At 37.9% G+C, this 25688-nt stretch overlaps 1 protein-coding gene and 1 pseudogene across 5 annotated transcripts in view; both read right to left on the bottom strand.

Annotated features, from left to right (window-relative positions):
• The window catches only part of LOC138160778 (zinc finger protein 665-like), an 86416-nt gene that overhangs the window by 11680 nt on the left and 49048 nt on the right, over positions 1 to 25688 (bottom strand). For 2 of the 5 annotated variants that reach the window (XM_069087515.1, XM_069087512.1), the window contains exons 1-2: positions 13122 to 13201; positions 5190 to 5277 (exon numbers count right to left, since the gene is read on the bottom strand). In XM_069087515.1, the coding sequence (XP_068943616.1) occupies positions 5190 to 5222 (33 nt within the window). In that variant the 5' untranslated portion in view covers positions 5223 to 5277; positions 13122 to 13201. Of the gene's footprint in view, positions 1 to 5189; positions 5278 to 7205; positions 7515 to 7970; positions 8510 to 13121; positions 13202 to 20581; positions 20596 to 25688 lie in introns of those variants that run through there. The other 3 variants (XM_069087513.1, XM_069087514.1, XM_069087516.1) reach the window with 3 other exon arrangements.
• LOC138160780 (adenosylhomocysteinase pseudogene) lies at positions 15624 to 22708 on the bottom strand (annotated as a pseudogene).

Genomic DNA, 25688 nt, shown 5'->3' on the forward strand with positions numbered 1-25688 from the left:
TAATTTTAATTTATTGCTTGAAGTCAGCCTTACAAATCATTCTGCACAATGAGTTCCAAGTAAAACATTCAAGTTATTCTTTTAAAATTTTGATTTTTATTCAATTAACAAACATTTCTTTCTTATCCTCACCCCTCTTACCATTGAAAAAGAAAAACAAAATCCACTAAAAAAATATGCAGTTAAGCAAAATAAAATCCCACAATGGACACATAAAAATGTCTGAGGCTTTTATAACCATGTTCCCACTTCTAACTCTCACAGGAAATTTCTCTTATAAGGGTAGGCAAACAGTGAAACTTTCCCGCTGCAATACTGGATCTACTAGTTATTATATTAATACTAAAGCACCTGAATTACTGTAATAAGCTGCAAGGGGGGAAGATATTGCTATTTTGACCTGGATTTGTAGTCATTCCATAGTCTAAGGAAGAATTAAATCAGTGCTTGAATTTGTCATATGTATAAGATTCAGTTCCTGAAGTATCTCATTCTTTTTTTGTTTTTGTCCAGAAGGCAATTGGGGTTAAGTGACTTGCCCAAAGTCACCTGGCTAGTAATCGTGTCAAGTGTCTGAGGCCGGATTTGAACTCAGGTCCTCCTGACTTCAGGGCCGGTACTCTATTCACTGCTCCACCTACCCACCCCAAGTATCTCATTCTTTTAGAATGATAAGAGCATAATTCAACAAAGTTAGAGAATCTTGTGAAACCAAGAAATGAATCCATTAAATTGTGAGGTTAAAGTCAGAAACCTCTTTTGTTTATGCTTTAAGTAACAGGATTTCAGTACAGTTATTTATGTTAATGAAGAATAGTAACTTATGAGCTATCTTGTGTCACCTTAAAGGGAAATATGATTTTACTCATGTTTGTTATTTAATCTGGGATTAGAACCTGTGTGTAGAGCATGCCCTGAAATGCATGCAAACTACTTTAGAGTTTCCTAGAGATATTTCCATTGTTTAAAAGAATTCTGAGAGCAGTAGTCTATGTTTATGTCCATTCAAACATGGTTATTAATTGAATGTGTTTTACTATAGACAACATTTCACATAAACTGTCCTCTGTATACAATTTGGGATTATTATATTTACATATCTAATCTCAAATCTTTTGTTTTTTGTTATTAAGTATCTTAAAGCAAAATCATTTGTGTAATTTTGAACTTAGGGATGAAAAATGACCTACTTGCCATGAGTATTAGTTACATCAGGATAAATTGTTATTTTTCAAGATGAATCTCTTACTGTTACAAATGTGAAATTACAGTCAATACTTGTCATCAAGGAAATGTGATCCTTGAGAGCTGAAACCACTGAAAGCTATAATTGGAACTTGCTATTTTAGACCTTATGGTACTATAAATAATATTATTCTGAGTCTGATTTCAGGTATGATTATCAAGGAGTGCTATAGCCAATGATCCATGATGCCAGCAACTCTATGGGATTGACAACCATGAACTGCAGGTGGATTTCTCATGGAAAGGTTGGGGGAGCAACTCTTGGCATGGGCTGAGCTAGGATTCTCTTGACTCAATTTCACCAGTATGACATGTTCTCTTAAATAGAAAATATCCCACCTGGCTGAATTTATTTCTGTCTCAATGCAACTGGTTATCTACATAACTTTCACCTGGAATTGACATGATGTTAGGGAAGCATTATTCCATTATTGTGTAACTATGTCCCTGTTCTTTTTTTATGACAAATTTCTATAACCATGTTAGATGATTGGTATAAATGTGACTAAGTAGATTTTTTTTTAAGATTAATGCTGGACTACATCTGTGTAACCATAGTGAGATGCAGGTATAATAGTTGAGCTATTTGATCAAGAATTATAGTCATTTCTATATTCTGCACAACTAAGTAAATAAGTATTTAGCCTTGTCATGTGCTGTTATTAATTATATATTCAGGTATAAGATAAAGGTCCTTTAATTTCTCATAATAGTATGAGGACAATTGGGCAAATTATGCAAAGACTTGTGAGTATATAATTATGTTATCTGTGAGGTTAATATAACTGACTCAGTTCTGTGTTATTATTAACAATTCATTATCTCAAATGAAAAATGGATTGTGATCTATTTTATAAATTACTTTAAAGATTCACTTTTACTAGAGGTCATTAATTTGAACATGGATAAAAATTGAAAATGTTTCATTATAAAAAACTTACTTGATACACACTGTTTTGATATTTATTATTTAATGTATTTATATAAACCCATCTTGGAATATTTTGCTATGATTGAAATTAATCTGGCAATTTTTAAATGAATTCATTTTTGTATTAGAATTCATCATAATTCTTCAGCAGAATCTCATCCTCCTAATGAGGGAATGAATAATGCCAAGTATAAAAACTGGGTTCTAACTTTCAGTTTGTATTTGAGTTTCTTAGATATATCAACACGACAACTGACTAACATAAAAATATAAATTCTGGTCTAAAGGGTTCCAAATTTGACTTTATAAAATTAGAGACATAAGATGTGAGCAATTTTTTCACTATTTTACCTGGTTATTGGCAAAGTAAACTGAAATTTGTGTTAGGGCCAATTTTGAAGGAGATTTTTTGGAAAGACAGGAGGATCACTACAAGTAACCTGAATCAGAGAAGCCAGTCCAGCTCTGACACTATACCCAAATCACAGGGCTGCAGATGCTTCCAGAGAATCAGATGACTGTATGAGGGAGGACTTCTAAGAAACAGACCATTTTATTTTCTCATTGTTTACTTTTCCCTTTGCACCTTTTATATGTAAGGTCTACTTAGCAAAAGGGATTGTTCCCTTTAATTTTGTCAAAGCAGTGATTGATCTTTCCTTTTCCTCACTTTGTTTTCCCTCATAAGTTCCATAGTTAGAAATCCTTGATGAAGTTCTTGTTATATCAGTTAGTGATGCATTGAAGGGACTGTGTCTATCAACAGAATCAAATGAGGGAATAAGAAAAATTATTATTAATGACCAATGATTCTGGGAGATCCAGAGTTTTCCCCCCTTTTCTAAAGTTCTTGTTTTGAGGTTCAGCCTCTGAAGTATAGGACAGATGATAGTAGATAGGATTAACATTCTCCTCAATCTAGGTATTGCTATTCCCACCCAACCTTATAAGAAATTTAATCTAAGGTGAAACTCCAGCCCACAGTGTTCTATACTGGCTTGGGTTGGGGATATACTTTGTCTGGATTTCCCTGAGGCTGGGGATGATTTAGAAGTAAATGACATGATCAAAGCCACATCCCCCCTCAGTCCTTCATCAGAATAAGTCTATGTCTCATTACAATATTCATTCTCTTTATTGTTAACCAATCAGAGTTGATTGCCACCCTCAAGAAAAACCACTCTTCCAAGAGCATATAAACTATGAGCCCACTGTCATGATTCATCTGTGGTCCACAAAAGATGGCCTAATGATCATCCCTTTTGTTAATAATATGTGGCATAATTAATAAAATTATTCATTACCCATAAACTATGTCTCTTAAGGTTTTTAAATGTCACACATGACTATGAAGATGGGGTAAAGCATTCCCCAATGCTTTCAATATTGTGTTTTCTTCATCATGGAGCTCTTCTTTGTGTTTTATCTTGAATGTATTTATATTTTGTCTGACAACACTTTAATACTTCGATCACAAAAAGGTGGGGTATAGAAGACCTGAAAATAACGTTTCCAGATTCGAGAGCTAAGGATTTGATTTCGAGTGAAAAAATAGCTTTCACCAAAGACACATACACAGGGATGCAGTGGGGCTGTTAAGTAATTTTTTTTGGTGCCCTCTTATTACTTTGGGTAAAAAACCAAACAAGTCGAAAATATACCTTGTGATGCTCCTGATTTACTCTATAGTTTATACACACCTTCTTTTCTAGTCCCTCAGAGACATTTACTTAATTTGTTTTTTTTTTCATTTCTTTAAGACTCACTTTGTAGTGTCTCCATATAGGTATTGGGTGTGCTACAGTAGATTCACTCCTAGTTTATGCATTTTGTAGTTATTTTGAATGGGACTCCCTTTTTTACTATTACCTCCTGGACTTTGTAATAATTAAATTAAAATGGTGTTGACTTTTATGGTTAACATAACTTTTATGGTAACAGTTTTGTAAAGTGATTTTCCTAAAACGCAGGTGTGATCATATCACTACCCACCATCCTCCACTAAATAAACTCCAGTGGCTCCCTTTCACCTCTAGGAACTAATATAAAATGTTCTTCTATTTGGCTCTCAAAGCCCTTCATAAGCCAGACACCTCTTACCTTCCCAGTCTTCTTATACCTTACTCCCTGACATGTAATACCTGATCCAGTGACAGTGGCCCCGACTGTTCTGCAAACAAGACACTCCATCTCTCACCTCTGGACATTTTCTCTGGCTGTCCACAATGTCTGGAATATTTTCCTTCCTTGCTCCTACCACTAACCTCTCTGGCTTCCTTTAAGTCTCAACTAAAATTCTATCTCCTACTGGAAGCCTTCCCCAACCCTTCTTGTTTCTAGTGCCGTCCCTCATTTAATTATCTATTTATACTATATATAGCTTGTTTGTACATATATATATATATTTGCTTGTTGTCACACACACACACACACACACACACACACTAGACTGGGAGCTCCTTTAGGCCAGAAACTTCATCTTTTGCCTCTTTTTGTGAACTTAGCACAATGTGTGGCACATAATAGGTACTTAATAAATGTTTATTCATTATTTGAATGAGATACATCACTTTTCTGTACCTCTGATAACTCACATATCATATTTGTCCACATGATTCTTAAGATATATTCCAATAATAAATATATTCCAACTAATGATAAAGAATGTTGTTGGACCTGGATAATAGTTATTTGTTTTGCTTGACTACCCATGTTTCTTACAAGAGTTGTTTGTTTTTGTTTTTGTTTTTTCTCAAAAATGGAGAGGGATGACGGAGGGTGAAAGTGGAAGGGGAAAAATAGATTTTTGACTTAAAAGATAATTTTTTAAAAAAAGATATGAACTCTAGGAGTCCTTCATCAGACACAAGAAATAAAGTGTTCTAAGAAAGAATAATTGATATTTAGGACCCTCAGTGTTATTTGTTGGAAGAAGGAGTGAAAGCGAATGAAATATGTCCACACTTTTAGTAATAAAACTACTTTTCAGGAGGGAGAGAACAAAATAACTTACGTGGGACAAGGCTGTTAGGCACTCAGAAGCCATTCTCTTTGCCTCCTTGATTCTCACTTTTTGGTCAACAAGTCTTGAGAAGCCAAAACTGGGGAAGGAGAAATATGTTAAGCAGAAAATCAATCTTATCTTGCATTCCCTATACTCACCAAGATAGAAACGTAAGACCCCAACCTGAGCATCAATTCTCTACAGAAACAGAAGTCAAATCTTACAAAGAAAAAACCTAATTTTACCTAAAATCAATTGGGAAGAGCCACAGATATTAGTGCCTTAGACCTGGATTCTAAGCCTTTGCTTCTAGCAACCTCCAAGGGATAAGAATCCAGGAAAGGGAATTAGTTGATGTGAGTTAAATTCACAGAAACTACTTCTACATTCTCCACTGATACTGAGTATGTGAGCCAAGCTGTCTATGGTTCAACCACCCTCTACTGAATTAGGTAAAATATTTCCATTGCCTTCTATTCCTCACAGGACATGCACAAAATTAATTTGCTGACATTTTTGGATACAGTTTTGTGACATTAATGCTGTGTTCATGGAGTCACAAACTGGTTCGACCATTATGGGGAACAATTTGGAACTATGCCCAAAAGGCTACACAGCCTTTTGACCCAGCAATATCACTACTAGGTCCATATCCTAAAGAGATCAAAGAAAAGGGAAAAGAAACTATTTATACAAAAATATTTACAGCAGCTCTTTTTGTAATGACAAAGAATTAGAAATTGAGGTAATGCTTATCAATTTGGGAATGGCTGAAGAAGTTATTGTAAACAGTATCATGCATTGTAACAGCAATATTGTACAATGATCAACCCTCTGATCAAGACAATGATCCAAGGCAATTCCAAAGGATCCATGATGAAAAATGCTATCTACCTCCAGAGAAAGAATTGATGAGTTCTAAGTGCAAACTGAAGTATATTTTTTTCCACTTTCTTCGTTTTTCTTGTATTTTTTCCTATGTTGTTGTCTTTTGCAACATACTAATGTGGAAATATTTTTTCATGACTTCACATGTGTAATTGATAATACATTGCTTGCCTTCTTAAGGGATAGAGAAGCAGAAGGAGAAAGAGAATTTGAAACTTAAAATTTTTTAACATTTAAAATTGCAATTGGGAAATATTTAATGAAATACAAATATATTTATATCAGAAAAGAAAAAAAGAACATTCTAGGACAAGACAGAAAAATAAATAACAAATGTGGCTAATAGGGAACTGAAACCTCCCCCCAACACACATACATACACACATATATACTTTCCAACTTCATTTTTCTTTGTCTTCCTGCATTAGAGTGAAAGTTCTTTGAGGGTAGGTAGTCTTTTTTTTTTTTGGAGGGCAATTGGGGTTAAGTAACTTTCCCAAGGTCACACGGCTAGTTTTTGTGTTAAGTGTCTGAGGCCCTATTTGAACTCAGGTCCTTCAGACTTCAGGGCTGGTGCTCTATTCACTGAGTCACCTAGCCGCCCCCTCTTTCTTTTTTAAAAATGTATATCCCCAGAGCTTAGCATAGTGCCTGGTCCATAGTAGGTACTTAATAAATGTTTGTTGATTAACTAAAGTATGAGGATAGTAGGAAGGTACCAAGCTACTTTTCAAAAGTTCAAATCACAAAGCCTAAAGGTACTGAAAGATTTTAAAGTGGGATTGCTGAGATGATCACTGCCTGTGATCTTTGAAAAACTGTGGGGTATCACTGATAAAATTCTGGTTTCTAAGCTGTGCAGCAAATTGATACAAATGTACATCAAAAACTGTGTCACAACAGATAAATGGTCTAAGAAGATCAACAAGCTGTTTTCAAAAGAATTATAAACCTCAAATGGCTACCTAAAACATGGTCTAAATTACAAAAAAAAAAATAAAGACATAAGAACACACCATATAAACTGGCAAGGATAACAAACAAAACATGGAATAAGAATATTAGGTAGCATTTGTATATCACTTTAAGGTCTACAAAATATTTAACATATAAATTTCATTTAATCTTCCCACCAACCTGGATTCAATCAGTGTTCGGAAAGCTGAGGAAAGACAGGCCACTGATGCGAGAGCTATGAAGTAGCCTAACTATTGTGAATTTCAGTTTGGAACTATGTAACAAAAGTAATTCAACTGTTAATTCTCTGTGATTCAACAATCACTTTACTCGGTAGAAAATGCGGTATATGACCTAGGAATTCAAAGAGACAAAGGTCCAATGTATACATAAATATGACACACAGGACAGATTCAAAATGACCCACCAAGACTTGTAGGAAATGAAGAGTAAAATGAGCAGAACCATGAGAATAAATTATATGGCTAGTAATATAAAGGAAAATAACTTAAAAGACTTTAATTTCTTATAAATGACTATTTTTTTGCCTTCTAAAACTGCCTCTATTGTGCTTTTTGTTAAAAAGGTGCACACTACACATTCCTGTGAAAAGTATGAGGAAATCACAACCATATATAGCCATATGGAAAAAATACTCTATATTACCATTGATTGGAGAAATGCAAATTAAAACTACACTGAGATATCATCTTATACCTATTATGATTGGCTAACATGATAGAAGAGAAAAATGACAAATATTGTAGGGGATTTGGAAAAATTAGGACACTAATTCAATGTTGGTAGGACTGTGAACTGATCTGACCATTTGGGAGACCAATATGGAATTATGCCAAAAGAGTTATTAAACTCTCTATACCCTTTGACCCAGCGATATCACTATTAGGTCTGTTTCCCAAGGTAATTAGGGGAAAAAATGTTTACCTTCTAAAATATTTATAACAGCTCTCTTTGTGCTGGCAAAAGACTGTAAATTGAGGAGAAACCTGTCAATTAGAGAATGGTTAAATAAGTTGTGGTATACGATTGTGACAGAACACTAGTCTGTGCTACAAGAGATGATGAGCTGATTTATTTTAGGAAAACAGAAAGATTTGCATGATATAATTAAGAGTGAAATGAACAGAACCAAAAGAATGTTAAACATAGTAATGGCAATATTGTTCTAAGAACAACTTTGAATGACTAAGTAATTTTGAGTATTGTAATTACTCAAATAAACTACAAAGGACCTATGAAATAAGATACTATCCACATCCAGAAAAAGAACTGATCAAGAGAAGTATGTATAGTATAGTTTTACATATATATACATGTGTCTGATGGTAGCCTTCTCTTGGGCAGAGTGGGGAGGGAGGAAGACCAAAAGTAAAAAGTGCACAACAGGGAATAAGAGAAAACTTAGAAGAAGCAGAGAAAAGCAAGGTAACTTCAAAAATGAAGTATAGTATTAATTACATAGTTTTTCATAAAAAGTAAACAATGTGAAATGGTTTTTTTACGGAATCCTCTTTTTATGTTGTGCTGTGTACATGGAAATGTTCTGTCTTTTTGTATTTAAGTTCAAAATGAATAAAAAAAATTAAAGTACAAGATCTACTCTCCTAATTTTTTAAAAAAATCATATGATCATCAATACTTGGCCACGTGCCAATTTTGAATTTACTATGGAATACAGTGTATGATGTTGGTCCAAATATTTGTTTTCTTTTCAGTTATCTCAGGAGTTCTTGTCAAATAAGTTTTTTCTAAGAATTTATGTCTTTAGATTGGTAAATGATTTCAATTATTTCTAATTCTTCTGTATCTAGCCTTTTCCAGTGAGGTACAGAATGAAGCATATAGTTTTTTAGACATAGCCTATGTGTTAATTTGTTTTGCTTGATAATACTAATTTGATAAGGGGTAGAAATTACATTGGGAAGGAGCAGTTGATCAAGTAGGGACAGATAGAAAAAAAAAGAAGGAAGCATCAATTAAATATTTTTTTAAGATACACAGATGAGAGAATGAAGTTTATACAGGGACACAAACAAGCAGGGCAGCTCTGCTATTACCATCCTAAATTTAATAGTCACAAAAAAACCAGTAAAAACTATACCTAAATTCAGAGTTTTATTATAATCTCCTTTCTTGTTCTTTATGTAGTAAAATGTTCATGTTTACTGATGTTTAAGTTCATAATGAAAAAGAAAATTTAATTTAAAGTAGAAAATTATGCATGTCATGTACCCATATATAAACACACATATACATGCATGTATATATGTGTGTATGTATGTATGTAACACAAAATGGAAGAATAAAAATATTTATCTTCAAGGAGCTGGGGAATATTAATAATTGCCATTTATACACAGATTTAAGAATTACAAAGTATTCTGCACATATTACTTAATCTGGTTTTCTAAACAACTCTGTGATTCAGGTGCCATTATTGTCTTCATTTGACAAATGAGTAAACTGAAGTTGTTTAACAACGATAATATATAATACAAAGCTAACAAATTATATATTGTAATATTAAGCACTTTGGATGGATAAAAATTACATCTTTACTTACACATAACTGGTTTCCCATGAATCTTGTTTTATATATTTTAAAGCACGGTTGTGAGAGTCCATAGACTTCATCTGATTGATCAAGGAATCGAAGAATCAAATAAGGGTTAGGAACCCTGGCCAAAGAAAAGGTCTTCAGGATTGTACCTGACATATATTGACTTATACTGCCAAAAGTCACACAGCTAGTAAAAGTCTGAAAAAATATTTGAACTCAGGGCTTCTTGATTTCTACATTTTGATCTCTATCTACTAACCCAGCTTGAAAGAAATTGGCAATAAAAGAGAAAAGAACTGGAAAGGAAGACTAAATAAAACAATAGCAAGAATCCTAGTAATCATCTCAGCCAATCCCCTTATTTTTAGAGGAGGTAATCTAAATAGCTTAAGTGATCTTTTCATAAAGCACAGGTCTGACCAGGTCGAATCCCTCCTCAATGAACTCTAAAAGCTTCCCTATATCAATTTTGAGATCAAATATAAACTCCTATGTTTGGCTTCTAAAGTCCTCTTCAGCCTGACCCCAAACTACCACTCCAACCAAAGCCAGCCCAGACTTCCTTTTCTATACTCTATGGACTTGCTCCTCATTCATGCTCATCTCCCGTCTGTGTCATCTACACCTGGGATATACTCTGGCCTCATCTTAGCCTCTTAGAACTCGTCGTTTCCTTCACAACTGAACTCGAATGCCACCATCTATATGAAGTCTTTATTGACATCTCCTAGCTGCTCATGCCCACAATAGAAAATTACCTTGTATTTATTTTGAATACATGTGTCTCTTTATGTATATGGCATGTCACCCATGACATATGTAAATATTCTCTCAGTGAAAACAAGACCCTTGAAGGTAGGGACTGTGTCATTTTTATCTGTGTATCTCTAGCATCTGGCACATAGTAGGTACTTAACAAATGTTAAGTAAATTAATACATGAAGAAGACAGTTAAGTAGCAGAACCAGGATTCAAACCAGGTCTTTCTAATCCAAATATGATCCTCCTTTCACTGACTGGGCCATGATGATGAAGGTAAAAAGCAGGGCTGTGCTTATAAATGTTTAACAACCAGCCTTCTGAAAAAAAAATTATCTATTTACATGCATAAATTTATTAAAAATTTTACAGATATAAAGGATATGTCACAATTTTCAAAAAAATAATGGATACTCTTTATTGTAAAGTCTCTATAGCCATTGGTCTCTCAGGGAATGTTTTCATTGATTTTTACCACTCCTTGAATCAGCAGTCAACCTATGTTTGCAACCATGAAATGATATAGTTGAACACCAATCCTTTTGATGCTCCTTTCCCAAACTTGCTGTCAATATATCCAACACGTGATCTGTTATACAATTTTCCACCCTCATCCATATTGCATATTCATTAAATTGAAACCTCTTTCTGCTTTAGTACCATTTTTTAGTTTTCTGTATAGTGGCAGGGATCTACATTGTTTCTACATTACAAACAAAATCCCGAAAATCTTTCAAATCAATTTCATGTTTTAAAATTTCACTTCCACGATACATTTTTTTCACCAGTTATGTGAAGTGAGTTGTTCCTAAGACCAAGATGGGGGCAACTGCCTCTTATAGTAGATAGAGCACCTGCCCTACAGTCAGGAGAACCTGAGTTCAAATCCAGCTTCAGACACTTACTAGGCTGTGTGACCCTAGACAAGTCACTTAAACCCAATTGCTTCCAAAAATAAAATAAAACAAAGACCAAGTAGATGGTTCTATTAAATCAAGATAGTTAGAAATGCTTTCATTCTTTCTTGCCCCCCCGCAAAATAAAGATGTAAATTCAGTGTTGAATTACAATTTTTCTAGTAACATATTCCTAGAAAATGCATTAATTTTTTTTATTAAATGGAATATAAAATTTGCTGTCTTCAATTTGAAGACAAAAATCTTCAATTTGAGATTTGTGCTTTCCAGTAAAAACAAATCCCCCCCAAAAAAATCCTTTACATTTTCCAAAGCTCTTATTATGTTTGATTAATTTTTGCTCTTGTTGAATGAATCTTGATTGCAATGCAATTGAAAATAATGAAAATTCTTTTAAGACTGTCGGTCATTACAGCAAAGACTTGCAAGAAAGCTAGCTAATCACTTTGCCAAACTAGAATAAGGAGAAAAATGCATATATAATGTAGTATGTGTGTACCATAGAGCAGTAGCTGCTCATAAACTACATGCCACCCATCCTTGTCCCTGTACTGGACTACTTTTAATCATTTCAATGTCAAGTTCTTTAGCTACTGTTCCTAGCTCAGTTTGGTTTTTATTAGATTGGTGATTGTCAAGTAATAACTTCACTCAATTTAATGAGCCTAAAAATCACTTAAAACAACTTTGTAGCTACTTCAGACTTTCTTTCCAGCACTGTTTTAGCACCATCAGAACAAAATGGAATTGGGTTCACTTTTGAGTATTCATTATTAAAGCTATAATCATTAAATTAAATTATTAATTAGACTAACATATTCAAAGTGCACTTTGCTGTAGTTGACGCTAATTCTTTTAAAGTAACAAATAAAATCACTTGTTAGGAACTGATTGAATTCAGCATTGGTTGTTTCACACAGGTTCACAGAATTCCTGAAAATCATGTAAAAATGGTCTTTTGGGAGCTGGCACACCCTATCAGGAAATGCGCTAAGTCAGAGGTTCTTAATCTGGGGTCCTGAAACCTTCCTCCCCACCAAGAGTCTAAAGATAGATTTCAGGGAAGTGGGTGGTAGTCTAGCACCTGGGAAGAAAAAAATGTCTATTAAATTACAATTGGTTTCCGATATATTTCTATTTGATGTATTTTTAAAAACATGATTCTGAGAAGAGTCATCGGACTGTCCAAGGGATCCAGACACAAAACAGAGCTGGAACCCCTGGCCAAAGGCAAGGTCTCCAGGACCGTAGGGGACACATATGAGGGAGTGATAGACCTGGACCCACATGTTCACTAACGCCTTTACACAAAACACGATCTCCTCTGAACACCCCATAGAAGTCAGAGGTCTTGGCGGAGAATGAGGTTGGGGCACCCCGAGTCTCAGACCCAGCTGGTCCTGACCCTCAAGCCCCTCGAGGGGGGAACCCGGGCTCCTGGGCTCTCATTCTGTCCTCAGCACCTGCCACACGTAGGACCCCGGGAGACTCACGTACGACACCTGAGGCGGCCGGACTCTCGGGAGGGAGGTCCCATTGTGGGACCCAGTGAGGGCCCCGCCACCACCTTAGATATCCCTAGTTCCTTCTCCCATCCCACAGCCGCCTTTCCCCGCCGCCCGCCGCAGTTCCCGCCCCTTCTACCGCCACCCCGCTTCTCCCCCCAAGTCCTCAGCCCTGGAAGGAAAGAGGGGGTGCCCAGCCGGTCTTTGTCCAGACGGACAAGAGTCTTGGGGAGGGGGAGAGGAGTGAGAAGAGGTGAAGGAAAAGAAGAGGGGCAGGCAGATACGCGCGCTTGCACATCCACGGTCATGCTCACACTCACTCACAATCACTCACCCGCTGCAAAAAAAAAATGACAGGCAAGAATCTCTACAGTCCTGGAACTGCGCCTGCGCATTTTCAGGAGCGAACTCTAATTCCCAGAATGCATCAGGAAGAGATGCATCCAGTCTCCCCTGGGATGGATTCTGGGAAATCAGAGTCTCCTCCCATGAACCCATTGCAGTCCACAGCCTTCTGGGAATTGTAGTTCAGCGGCTGTTTTCTGCCCTAACCTACTCTGGCTTCTTGTACAAGCACCAGGCAACCAAAAAGTACTTATTCAGTGCCTGCTATGCTATGTGCCAGCCTTCGTACTAAGGGATACAAAGAGAAAAAAAAATAATTGTCCCTGTCCTCAGGGAGCTTACATCCCACGGGGGAGACTCGCCTACAAAAGTGGTTACAATCTATATAAACTAAAAGAAGCTCCGAGAACAACTCAATCACTATCCCTGATTGCAGAGGCCGAGGGAGGCTGCAAGCTGCCCACCTCCCGGGAGAGGCGATAGACCAGGGGCAGAAATGAGGCCTGTTTTGCTGGACAGGGGCCAATCGGGGAATTTATTTTACTTCACTATGAATATTTGTTACATGGATTTTGTTTTCCTTTCTCCCCCGAGCCAGTCCTCCCATGGGGTTGAAAGGGCGGGGGTGTACGAAAATAAGAGGACTGTCTTTGTGGAATGGGGGCAACCAGTGCTAAGGCAGGGTCAAGGGAAATAGAATGTGCCATGTGAGGAACAGCACGAGAGCTGTTTGTGAGGCCCCAAGGAGAGTGAAGAGGAATAACCACTAATAAGCCCAGAAAGTCCTCCTTGCCCAGGTCTGTCCTGTAGCACAGCTTTGTGCTTCACCTCCCGCAGAGGGTGATACTGACCAGACCCGATCAATTCCAATAATCCAGTTTTCAATTAGCGGGTCCAGAGTTCTCAGAGTTTCTCCTTGCCTCAAACACTGGCAATGAAGCTGAAGCTTAAACACTTTGGCCACATGCCTGGAACAGAGGACTCATTGGAAAAGACCCCAATGTTGGAAAATAGTGAAATCAAAAGAAGGGGATGGCAGAGGATAAGATGGTTAGATTGCTCACTTGTTCAATATACAGAACCTTAAATGCACGTCTGGTAAAACTATTCGTCCCATTATCATCTTCCTCCCATTTTTGCTTCTTCCTACAGTTCACCAGGCATTGGTGTGCTGAAGCTCTCTTGTGGTGGGATTCCACTGTCACTGATTGTGAAAATCATTTTCATATAGACACTGACTGATCTGCTCCACTTTCCTTAGATCTGTTGTTCTCTTTTTAGCTTGATAAATAAATGCACTGGGATGTCCTAGCTTACCTGGATTTCACAAAAAGCTTTCTGCAGACACTATCTGCCTTTTTTCCTCCCGTTTGCAGTTTTTATTCTAAACCACTGACTGGCATGAAAATAAAAACTGATTACTTGCTAAGGTGGGCGTTAAGCTCTTTTCCTTGTTTGGGAAACTACAAGAAGTTAAATTTCTGCAGAATACAGTGACAGTTCTATTGAAGTCCCTTCCTTTACACATTTTCTAAAATGTCACAAGATTTTCTGAATAGGAAACTGGAATTACATACAATGTGTCTGACAATGACAATAGGGTGACATAAGATACAATCGGTATCAACATGACTATATAACTAGAAAATTCAACATTCTCAACAAAAAAAGGAGACGGACAACAAATACCTTTATTTGGTGACAAAATATTATATATCCCAAAGAAATCAAAGAAAAAGGAAAAGTACCTATATGCACAAATATAGTTATAGCAACCTTTTTCATGGTTGTAAAGAATTGCAAATTGAGGGGATGCCTATCAATTGAGGAATGGCTGAACAGTATGTAATTGTGATGGAATACTATTGTTCAATAAGAAATAATGAGGGGAATGGTTTCAGAAAAACCCGGGACTGACACAAAGTGAAGTGAACAGCACCAGAAAAACACTGTACAGAGTAAAAGCAATATCATAACAACAACCAACTGTGAAAGATTTAGCTACACTGATCAATACAATGATCTAAGACAATACCAAAGAACTCATAATGAAAAATATTATCAACCATCAGAGAAGTGATGAACTGTGAGTGTAAATTGAAGCATATTTTTAAAACTTTTCTTTATTTTTCTTGCTTTTTTATTTAATGTGGCTAATATGGATTTATGTTTTGCAAAACGTCACATGTATAATGGGTATCATACTGCTTGCTGTCTCAAGGGGTGGGGGAGAAGCTTGAGAAGGGGAAAGAATTTGGAATTTTTTATTTAATTCAAAAATTTTAAATATAAAAATTAAAGAATAAATATAATTTAAAAATATTAGCTAAATCCATAAAAGTCATTTGCATTCCTATACACTCAAAACAAAGATTTTAAAAATCATTTCCCAAAAAATCTTATTTCCAATTTTTTCTAAAATGCGAATTAAGGTAGACGTGGACTTCAAGATTTTCAAACATATCACAAAGTAATTATTAGAACCATCTGGTTTTTTTTCCCTAGATACCATTTATTACTCTGTGCAGGAAGGGCTGGAAAGGCAAGAAAACATGGTTGGTCACTTGGAGGCTGAGCTGGGCAGGACTCAGTACCGGTAGTGGTCAGGTTTGAAGGGGCCTTCTTTGGGGAGGCCCAGATACTGGGACTGTTTTTCTGTCAGCTTTGTGAGCTTCACATTCAGTTTGCCAAGGTGGGCCTCAGCCACAGCTTCATCCAGCTTCTTGGGAAGGAAGTGCACTCCCACAGGGTACTTGTCCGGGTGGGTCCACAGCTCAATCTGGGCCAACACCTGGTTGCTGAAGGAATTGCTCATCACAAAGCTGGGATGGCCCATAGCACAGCCCAGGTTGACCAGACGGCCTTCTGCCAGCAGGATGATCCGCCGCCCATTCTTCAGCTTATAACGGTCCACCTGAGGTTTCACATTCACCTTCTCCACAGTGTTTTGATTCAGCCACTTTACATCTATTTCCACGTCAAAGTGGCCAATGTTACATACTATGGCGTCATCCTTCATCTGCTCAAAGTGCCTGCCCAAGATGATGTCTACACATCCTGTGGCGGTGACAAAGATGCTTCCCTCTTTGCAGGCCTCATCCATGGTGGTCACCTCATAGCCCTCCATAGAGGCCTGCAGTGCATTGATGGGGTCTATCTCTGTGATGATGACTCGGGCCCCAGAGCCCCGAAGGGCCTGTGCACAGCCCTTGCCCACATCACCATAGCCTGCCACCACAGCCACCTTGCCTGCAATCATCACATCGGTGGCTCGTTTGATGCCATCAATGAGGGACTCACGGCAGCCATACAGGTTGTCAAACTTGCTCTTGGTAACAGAATCGTTCACATTGATGGCTGGCACTTTCAGAACTCCATTGGCCTTCATCTTGTATAGATTGTGGACGCCTGTGGTGGTTTCCTCTGAGATGCCTCTGACACCCTTCAGGAGCTCAGGATATTTGGTGTGAACAAGGTTGGTGAGGTCCCCACCATCATCCAGGATCATGTTGAGAGGCTGCCCATCCTTGAAATAGAGGGTCTGCTCGATGCACCAGAGATATTCCTCATCGGTCTCCCCCTTCCAAGCGTACACAGAAATCCCAGTTTTGGCAATGGCAGCTGCTGCGTGGTCCTGCGTAGAGAAAATGTTGCAACTGGACCACTGTACCTCGGCTCCCAGGGCCACCAGTGTCTCAATAAGAACAGCTGTTTCCACAGTCATGTGGAGGCAGCCAGCAATCCGGGCACCCTTCAGTGGCTTGGAGGCTGAGTACATCTCTCGAAGTTTCATCAGGCCAGGCATCTCATTTTCTGCTATGTCCAGGGCCTTGCGTCCCCAGGCAGCCAGGCTGATGTCAGCGACTTTGTAGGGTAATTTGTCAGACATGTTGAGGCCTCCTCCACAGTTACATAATGCCTTAGCAGAGACCACCACGCAGAGATTTCGGGGACTGGGGTGATAGGGTCACAGGAAAGCCGGGGCAGGCTGCAAGCAGCACCGAGAGGCGAACCATCTGTTACTGGACAAAAAAAATTAGCAAAAAATAGAAATGAAAGCAATGTCAGACATCAAACTAAATACACATAAAAGATCAGTATCTGATATATCCATGGAAATAAAAACAAAAGAATGAATTTTTATTTAAAACTTAAATCTATACCATACAATATATACCATATTAAGATTCAGTTATTAAGCCTCTAATATATGTTAGATACTGGGGACATAAACTATCAAACAATCCATACTTATGAGGAACTTGCATTCTATTAGGATAGGCAAGTATATTTACATACAGCATAAAAATAAAGTGATTAAATACAAATACATAAAAAACAACAAAATAACATACTTCTTTCAATTGTAGAGGGAAAATTTTTATTAAACATAGAGAAAAATTATTAGGGGCAAGAGAAATGCAGCAAGTTACATAAAATGAAAAAAAACTTTGTAGCAAAAAATAATAAACTAAAAATAATAAAAACAACCTGGGAAAAACAGAATATATAAATAAAAACACAACTATCTGAAATTTGTATTCAAAAGTATAAAAATAGTTATGGGCTAAACCTAATTATTCCCCAAAGACAAAGAGTCCAAAGATAGAAGTAGAATTTACAAAGGAGGCAATTATGTACTGTCAAGGCTCATGCTCGAGGTGCTTGGTTGATTGGTCAGCAACTCTTCTACTCAGAGAAGTTTAAAGTCCTACAGCTGTCAGATATCACCTAACATCCATTGAAATGACAAAAGTCATTTTCAATAATAAAATTCAACAGTGGTAAGGTCATGAAAAATCTGACGGACTTAAACTGCATGTTGAATCTTGTAAAAGATTACTCTGGCAAGATAGTACAAGATGCATATAAATAATTATAGCCTTGAACAATAATATTATTATTCAGCATAACCTGTTACATCTAAGTATATAGTGGTAGTATGGGGCAGAAACTTTGTGCTTAAATATTTTCCACTGGAAGGAAAATAAAGGGGAAAAACTGAAATATTCAACAATTGAGACTGGCAAAATAATTTAAAGTATACTGATGCTTTGGAATACTATAATTAAAATTGAAAAAAAGAAGAAAAGATCTAAATGAAGCACTGCAGAAAAAAAGGATTAAGAACCAGAAAAATAAGAGACTTTGAACATAAATGCACAAAAGCTAAAATATAATAAACAAATAAATATACAGCAATAAATGGGGCAGGGTGGGAATGAGGGGAAATCAAAGGATATGAGGAAAGAATAAATATTTGTTTTCAATATTTAACAGACTAATATTCATGTACTGAAACAAATCATTATAGAATATATTTAGGTGGTTTTCATAATACTTAAGTTAAAAATTGTAAAAGATGAATATATGGAAAATATGATGAAATTAAATAAAGAAAATTACCATTATTTCATAAATGTTGGGAAAAGTAAATAACTATAATGAGAAAACTAAACTCAAATATGCCTGACCCAGCATACCACAGTGAATTCAAAATTCATTTATCCTTTACACAGTTACCCATAAATCAATGAAAAAAATTCCATGATGCATATAAAATTTATATAGAGAGTTTTAAGGTTTGTCCACAAGCACTTTACAAATGATATTTCATTCTATCCTCACAACAACCCTGGGAGGTGGGTGCTATTATTATCCCTATTTTCACAGTTGAAGAAATTCAGACAAAGTGACTTGACAGGGGTCACACAGCTAGTAAGTGTCTAAAACTGGATTTAAACTCTGTTTTCTGGACTCTAGACCCAGCACTCTATCCACCAGCTGCCTCCCAACTTCTTGACCAATATCTGTTGTATACAATGAAGAGACAAAGAATTTCTATGAAAAAGATAAATTCCAAAGGAAATCAACATCATCTTTACTACTAAGTATCTTTAGTACAGAGGTGGGCATTGGAGAAGATGGTAAGAAATATTTGGAAAATAGGAAGAGTAAAAAGAAGAGGCAAAAATTAGGGTCCTGACAGAAGTCTAATTCATGCCTATGGAGAGAATACTTCTTTGTATGAAATAACATTACAAATAATAAGACTGATTATTTATGGATAGAAAATGACTGGTTACCAATGAAGAAATCATTTGGAATCAGAATCTCCTAGAAGCAGGGAAAAGGAAGCCAAGAGCAGTATAATTTAGAAAATCAACCTGGAGTATATTCCTACATAAGAGGATGGGGAAATACAATGAACAGCAACATTATCTCATAAGATAGTGAGAAATTATAGAGAAAAAAAATATTTTTACTGAAAGCTTGGCAAGACTCAATTAAACTAGATTCCCCTAACATCATCTAAAGATGAAATCTGAAGAGCAACAAATAGCTAGAAGATGAAAAAGATCTGTGGTGTCTTCTATAACAACTTGTGGGCTGGAAAAAGCATTTACTTTACCCAAATGTTTGTTGAATGAATGAATAACTTGTGTCCAAGCTATGGCTAAACTTCACTCAGAAGTCCCCAAAGACAGCCTTGGACTCCTGCCTGCCTGCCATGATGGTCTCTTTACTGGTTCAAAGAAATGAAAGACTGTACCTTTCCAGCTGTGGCTCCCACTACTTGTTACAATTGGAATGTCTTCCCAACCCTTCTCCAACTATCCACATCACGGTCATGCTTCAGCATGAACTCAAATTCTATCTACCTCATTCAGGAAGCACACTCTGACCAAGTCCTTTTCTAGATTCAACTTTTGTTATTTGTATCATTGTTTGTCCATATTATCTCTATTGCCTCATACTGTTACCTAATACGTTCATAGGTGGCCATATTAATTATAATTATTATCATTGAGTTGGTCTGCATCCATAAAATGACCACAGAGTATCACTGAATGCTTTGTAATTATAAAGACTAAGCTGGACCCAAAGAGATGAGAAAATGCCCTGCTGTCCCCTTATTGGCAGGGTGTGGTACATTTTATATGCTGTCAGATGGCTCATGTGCACACTGGTTTTGCTGAACTGCTTTTCCCCCCTTTCTTTTTAATCTTTGTTACAAGAGAAAACTCCCCAGAAATGGGAGAGGAATGAACATTTTTAGAAGCAAAGATGATGTAGAAATAAGATACAAAAAAAGATTTTTAAAAGCTTTCAAAAGCTAGGAAAACAAAGAAAACACCCTAAAGGACTATAGAAGGAAGCTTAAGAACCACATTTTACACTTGTTTCCTTCCCTGTATTTTCTAGTTCAATGCAGAGAGTAGACTGAAGGAACATTTAATAGTGAAAATTTAAGTGTTGGGAAAATGTACTAGACAAGTGGGAACCACTGCCAAGAGAAAATCATGATACAATGTAATGAGGATTTGAGCAACATATGACAGGACCCAGATTTCAGGCAATGGTCTACAAAAAGTGGGCCTGAGGACAACACTTCAGCTGTCTGAAACTCAGATACTTCATGTATCATATTATGGAGATGGACTACACAATTCTTAAGATGTCTTCCAACTCTAAAGATCTAGAACTCCAGCAACTCTACATAATATATAAGGAACTCTACATAATATATAAGTTGTCAAAGTCTTCTGGAAGAGAACAACTGATGTCCTAGTACAGGGGTCAGCAAAGTAAATATTTTAGGCTTTGCAAGCTAAGAGGCAAAATTTAGGATGTTACATAGATTATATAGATTATAAAAGAGAAAACAAACTTTCACAAGTTTTTAATTGATGAAATTCATAGTATGATAATAATCATTCGTACAAATTTTTGTAACATAGGACTATTGATAAGAAGAATCCAATTCTTTATGGGAGGGATAACGTTTCACTTAATTAGGCTTCAAAGTTATTGTTCCCTAGCATAAGAAATGCAAATGTTCATCTGTTAATGTTGATTTCTAATGATATTTTACATATTTCATTTTTGAAAATGTCTTTTCACACAGACAAGCACTGCCAAATACTGATATCAATCCATAAGCATGTTATTTTAATTAGGCATATTCACTGCTTGGAAAGCATTTATAGAATTTTATTAGATTCTTCTCTTGATACTGCCTTTTAGCATTTCTTTTGCACATTCTCTGAGGTTTGAAAAATGCAGTTGGAACTGTAGTTTGAGCTCAGAAAATGTGGGAATGGAGATATCACTTCTTGTTATAACTTTTAACAGCACAAGAAGTATATGAAGCAGCTTGACATTACTTGTAATTCAAACATTAGCTGTCATTGACTTTACTGTAGCATAAGTTTTACATATTTTTGCCTAGTAATTTTAGGTTGCACTCATTAAGAAACAGTATCAAAACAATATGAGCAAAAGCTAATTTTCAAAGCTATTCCATGTCTGATAATAGTTGAAGGCATTTCTCATTCAGAAGAATTTTAACCTCATCCCTGAGCTAAAAAAAGTTGTAATAAAATTTTTTTTCTTTCTTCTTTTCCTGTTTTGACATGATGAATAGTAGTGACAACAATAAAAAAAAATTGTGATAGGAATAGGGTGATATGTGTGTAACTCAAAACTCTTGTCAAATTATAACTGCATCACTGTGATTTGTAGCATGCTGATTAGAATCGAGAAGCAATGAGAGATTACATATAGTCTCCACTGCAGCTAATCCATTCTGCCCTGACAGCATGAAACAGCCATGGACAATATGTCAACAAATGAGTGGAGCAAGGTTGTGTTCCAATAAAATTGTATTTTAAAAAGTAAAAAATCATTCTTAGCTCATGGGGCTATTCAAGAACAAGTGGTGGGATGTATTTGGTCCCTGAACCAGTTTGCCAAACCCTGTTCTAATCTGATGTGCCGTAGATGAGATCAGAAAATGGAGGGATAAAGCGTTTCAAGAAAGAAAAGAAATGACTCACCTGAAGTCCAACTGTCAGAAGCCCAGAAGTCATTCTCACATTCTCACCTCCACCCTGATTCTCTCTTTTGGAGAAAGGCCAGTCTTGAGAATTTAAACTGAAAGAGGAGAAAGAAAGTTAAACAGAAGACCAATTGTGCATTGCAGATCTGAAACTCATTCAGATGAAATTACATGCAAATAATCTTCATCCTACAAGATCAATTAAATCCTGGAATTCACATTTCATCAGCATCCTCTCCCCTGGGGCCTATCCCTCTGATTTGGAGAGTGGTGAGCTCCTTCCAGAATCCCCATCTAAGGAAGGCTCCCAGGTCAGCTTCATTCCTCTGAACTTCTCCATCAGCCCTACCTGGGATACCTTCACTCCCCCAACCCTCTTTCCAACTTCCTTTCCTGTGTATCTTTCACCATTAGATTGTAAGCTCTTTGAAGGCAGGAACTGTTTTTCTTTTTTGTATTCCCATTGCATAGCACAGTTCCTCAAACATATTAGACCCATAATAAATGTTTATTGACAATCTATGAGTTCCTTAGTCCTTTACAGAAAACAAATTATACAGTAGAGAGCAGGTAGAATTCTAGGGGTGATAAATAGATCCAAGACCTACTAGTGTTGTACTTTGGGAATCTTCACATTATCTTCCTTAATTCCTCATTCTTTGCTGTAGTAGTAGGTCTTCTGGTTGGTCCCTCTGACTCAGACAAACAATCAGTGCCTCTTATGTGTCCAGGCACTGGGGTCAAGAAGAAAGGTAAAAAAAATAAGCCTTCATGGAGTTCACGGTGTAGAAGGGGAGACAACATGAAAACTAGATAGATACAGGATAACTTAGAGGTAAACTCGGAAGGAAGGCACCCGGATTAAGGGAGAGTCAGGAAAGGTTTCCTGTAGATGGTGGGACTTTAGCTGAGGTTTGAAGGAAACCAGGAAAGTTAAAAAGCAGAGAAAAAAAGGTGAATTCCAGGCACAGGGGGTACAATCAGGACATGGAATGTTATATGGGAGGAAAAGAAAGTAGGCCAGTGTTACTGGATCAGAGGGTATGTGGGATAAGAAAACTGGATAAGTGGAGGAAGGAGGTGATGAAGGCCTTTAAAAGTCAAACAGGATATTCTATTTGATCCTGGAAGAAAGAAAGGGCAAATGGAGTTGAATGAGGAAGAAGTACCGATGCAGTGATACGGTCGGACTTGAACTTAAGGAAGATCAATTTGACAACCGAGTAGAGAGGCCTGGAGTGGGGAGAGACTTAAGACAGTGAGACAAGCCCGAAGGCCACTGTAATAGTCCAGAATTAAGGTGAAAGCATCAAGGAGAAAGGGGCACATACATGAAATGTCACGATGGACTTGTCATGGCAAGTCTTGACATGAAATGTCATGACAAGCCTGGGCAACAAACTGGATCTGAGAGTAAGGAGCCTGGGTGACTGGAAGACTGGCAGCACCAGCAGTAGTAGGGATATGAGGAGAAGGTCAGGGTTTGTGGGGAAAGGTGACAAGTTCGGTTTGGAGACAAGGAGTCAGGAGAGGGCTGGACAAAGATGATCGCGGAATCTAGGGGAGCTGATGAGATCCCACGAGACGGAAGAGGAAGGGCGCAGGACAGAACCTCGGCTGATCCTTACTGTTAGAGGGGGACGGAGAGAAGGATGCAGATGAGGGAGGAGAGGGGGGAGGTCGTGACTCCCTAGAGAGGACTCCCCCCACCCCAGAGGCACGGACGATCCACCAAGCACTGGACCCGTGACCGCCTCGGAGCCCCCCACGGGGGCGGGGGCGCTAGGATGACTGATGTCATCTCACAGACAGCCAAGATGAGGCTCAGGTCTCTCCAGACTCCAGACAACAAAGGACGTTAGGCGCTGGGCAGACCAAGATACGGGACACTACCTGAGGGCGTGGCCTGGGTGGGGGCGGCAGTAAAGTGCAGCCACGCTCCTCCCCTTCCCATGAGTGGGGGAGGGGGGTATCCTTCGCATCTGAGCTCCACCCTTCCCCCACCTTAGAGGGCTCCTTTCGGCCCCTCCCAGCCTGGACCGAAGCCAGAGAGAACGGAGGCGGGGAGTGAAGGGGAAGGGCAGAGACCCGTCCTCCCTGGCGCGCGTACGCACAAGCAGACGCACACGCACACACAAGGCCGTTCCCACGATCCTTCGCACTCACCGGCGGCAAAAAAAAAAAAAAAAATGGCTGGGACTGCGCCTGCACACATTAATAAGCCCCCGAACTATGACTCCCAGAATCCACCAGGAACCCGAGACTCTGGGAGGTGGAGAACACGAGAGGCCCGGGCCAGTGAACAAACCCACTCGCTCAGATGGATTCTGGGAAATGGCGTTTCCGCCAAGTGAAAGCTCTCGTTGCCCCGGAATGCTGGGAAATGTAGTCGGAGGGCCGCTTCTGCGCAGCCGCACTAACCAAAGCTTCTGTCCGGGGTTTTTTTTTTTTGCCCATCTGTGCCTCCTTGCCTCCTTGCCTCCTTCCCCGTGAGACACGCAGAACAAGGGAGAGTCCTCCTCCGGTTTCTCCGTGTCAGCGGCGCTCTCGTCACCAGCCCAGCCCAGGGAGAAAAATTGGAAAGAAAAATGCCAATAAAATAATTTCAGAACGTATGAAAGGCCTGGAACCCTTTCTCTCACCGTTCACCCTAAGAACACAGCCCCAAAGTTTCGCACAGATGACCGCAGGGCGAGCCTGTGCGTAATGAAGATGACAGCATTACCCAAATCAATTTATTCAATGCCATACCCAGCAGTTTCAGCCAGAGGAGCAAAAGGCCAACGGATTATTTTACAGAAGTTAGAAAAAAATCCAACTGGAAGGGCACAGAGTCAAGAGATTACTTTATAGAATTTTAAAAACAAAATTTAGCTGGAGAACAAATGGTCAAGAATCTCAAATGATGAAAAAGGAGAAAGGGGACCTAGCGGTGCCAGATACCAAACTACTGCGACGCAATAATTATCAGAAATGTTTGGTACTAGCTAAAAAAAAAAAAATAGAAGAGTCAATCATTGGAACCAATTAAGTTAAAAGTTGATTTTTAAGAGCTAGTAGGATGTTGATTTTGTTCTGTGGTCTCTATTTTGCTACATGCAACGGACACCTTGTTGCCTTCGATGTCTTCTTTCCTCTCCTAGTTGGTACAAAAGACCCAACTTGCAATCAAGTCGGTCAGCAGTTCAAGGCACCCTCACCCTTTTATCTTGCTTGTCTCTTAGGTGATGATATTGGTCTCCTTTTAGTTGGACTACCTAGACAAAGACACATTCTTTTGCTATCTGCTGTAATTTTTGTTCTACATTCTCCTTAATGAGCACACTTTTTCCTTTGTATGTTACCAGCTGCACTGTAAGAGCAGCTATTTTTTTTTCATTCTCATGTAGCATATAGATATTCCTAGCTGATTTATGAAACACACACATTTCCATTAACTACTGTTGGAGTGTGTCTCACTAAGTGAATAAGCTACAGTAAAATCTCTCTCTGGCTCATGCTGCCTTAAATGATAGTAGCTGGTCAAATGAACTACAAGAAAATTCATGCAACAGGAACATACAGAAAAAGAATCAAACTAGTAGCCAAGTATTCAGTGACATTAAAGTTACTGGGGTGAGGAATCATTATTTGACAATTTCTGAAAAACTAAAAAGCAGACTGACAGAAATTAGGTTTAAAGCATAAACCACAATAAACAGGTCACACCATAAA

Source organism: Petaurus breviceps, unplaced genomic scaffold, assembly GCF_028583685.1.
Source record: "Petaurus breviceps papuanus isolate PSGF00001 unplaced genomic scaffold, PetGlider_PUasm1.0 182, whole genome shotgun sequence".
NCBI lineage: Eukaryota > Metazoa > Chordata > Mammalia > Diprotodontia > Petauridae > Petaurus > Petaurus breviceps.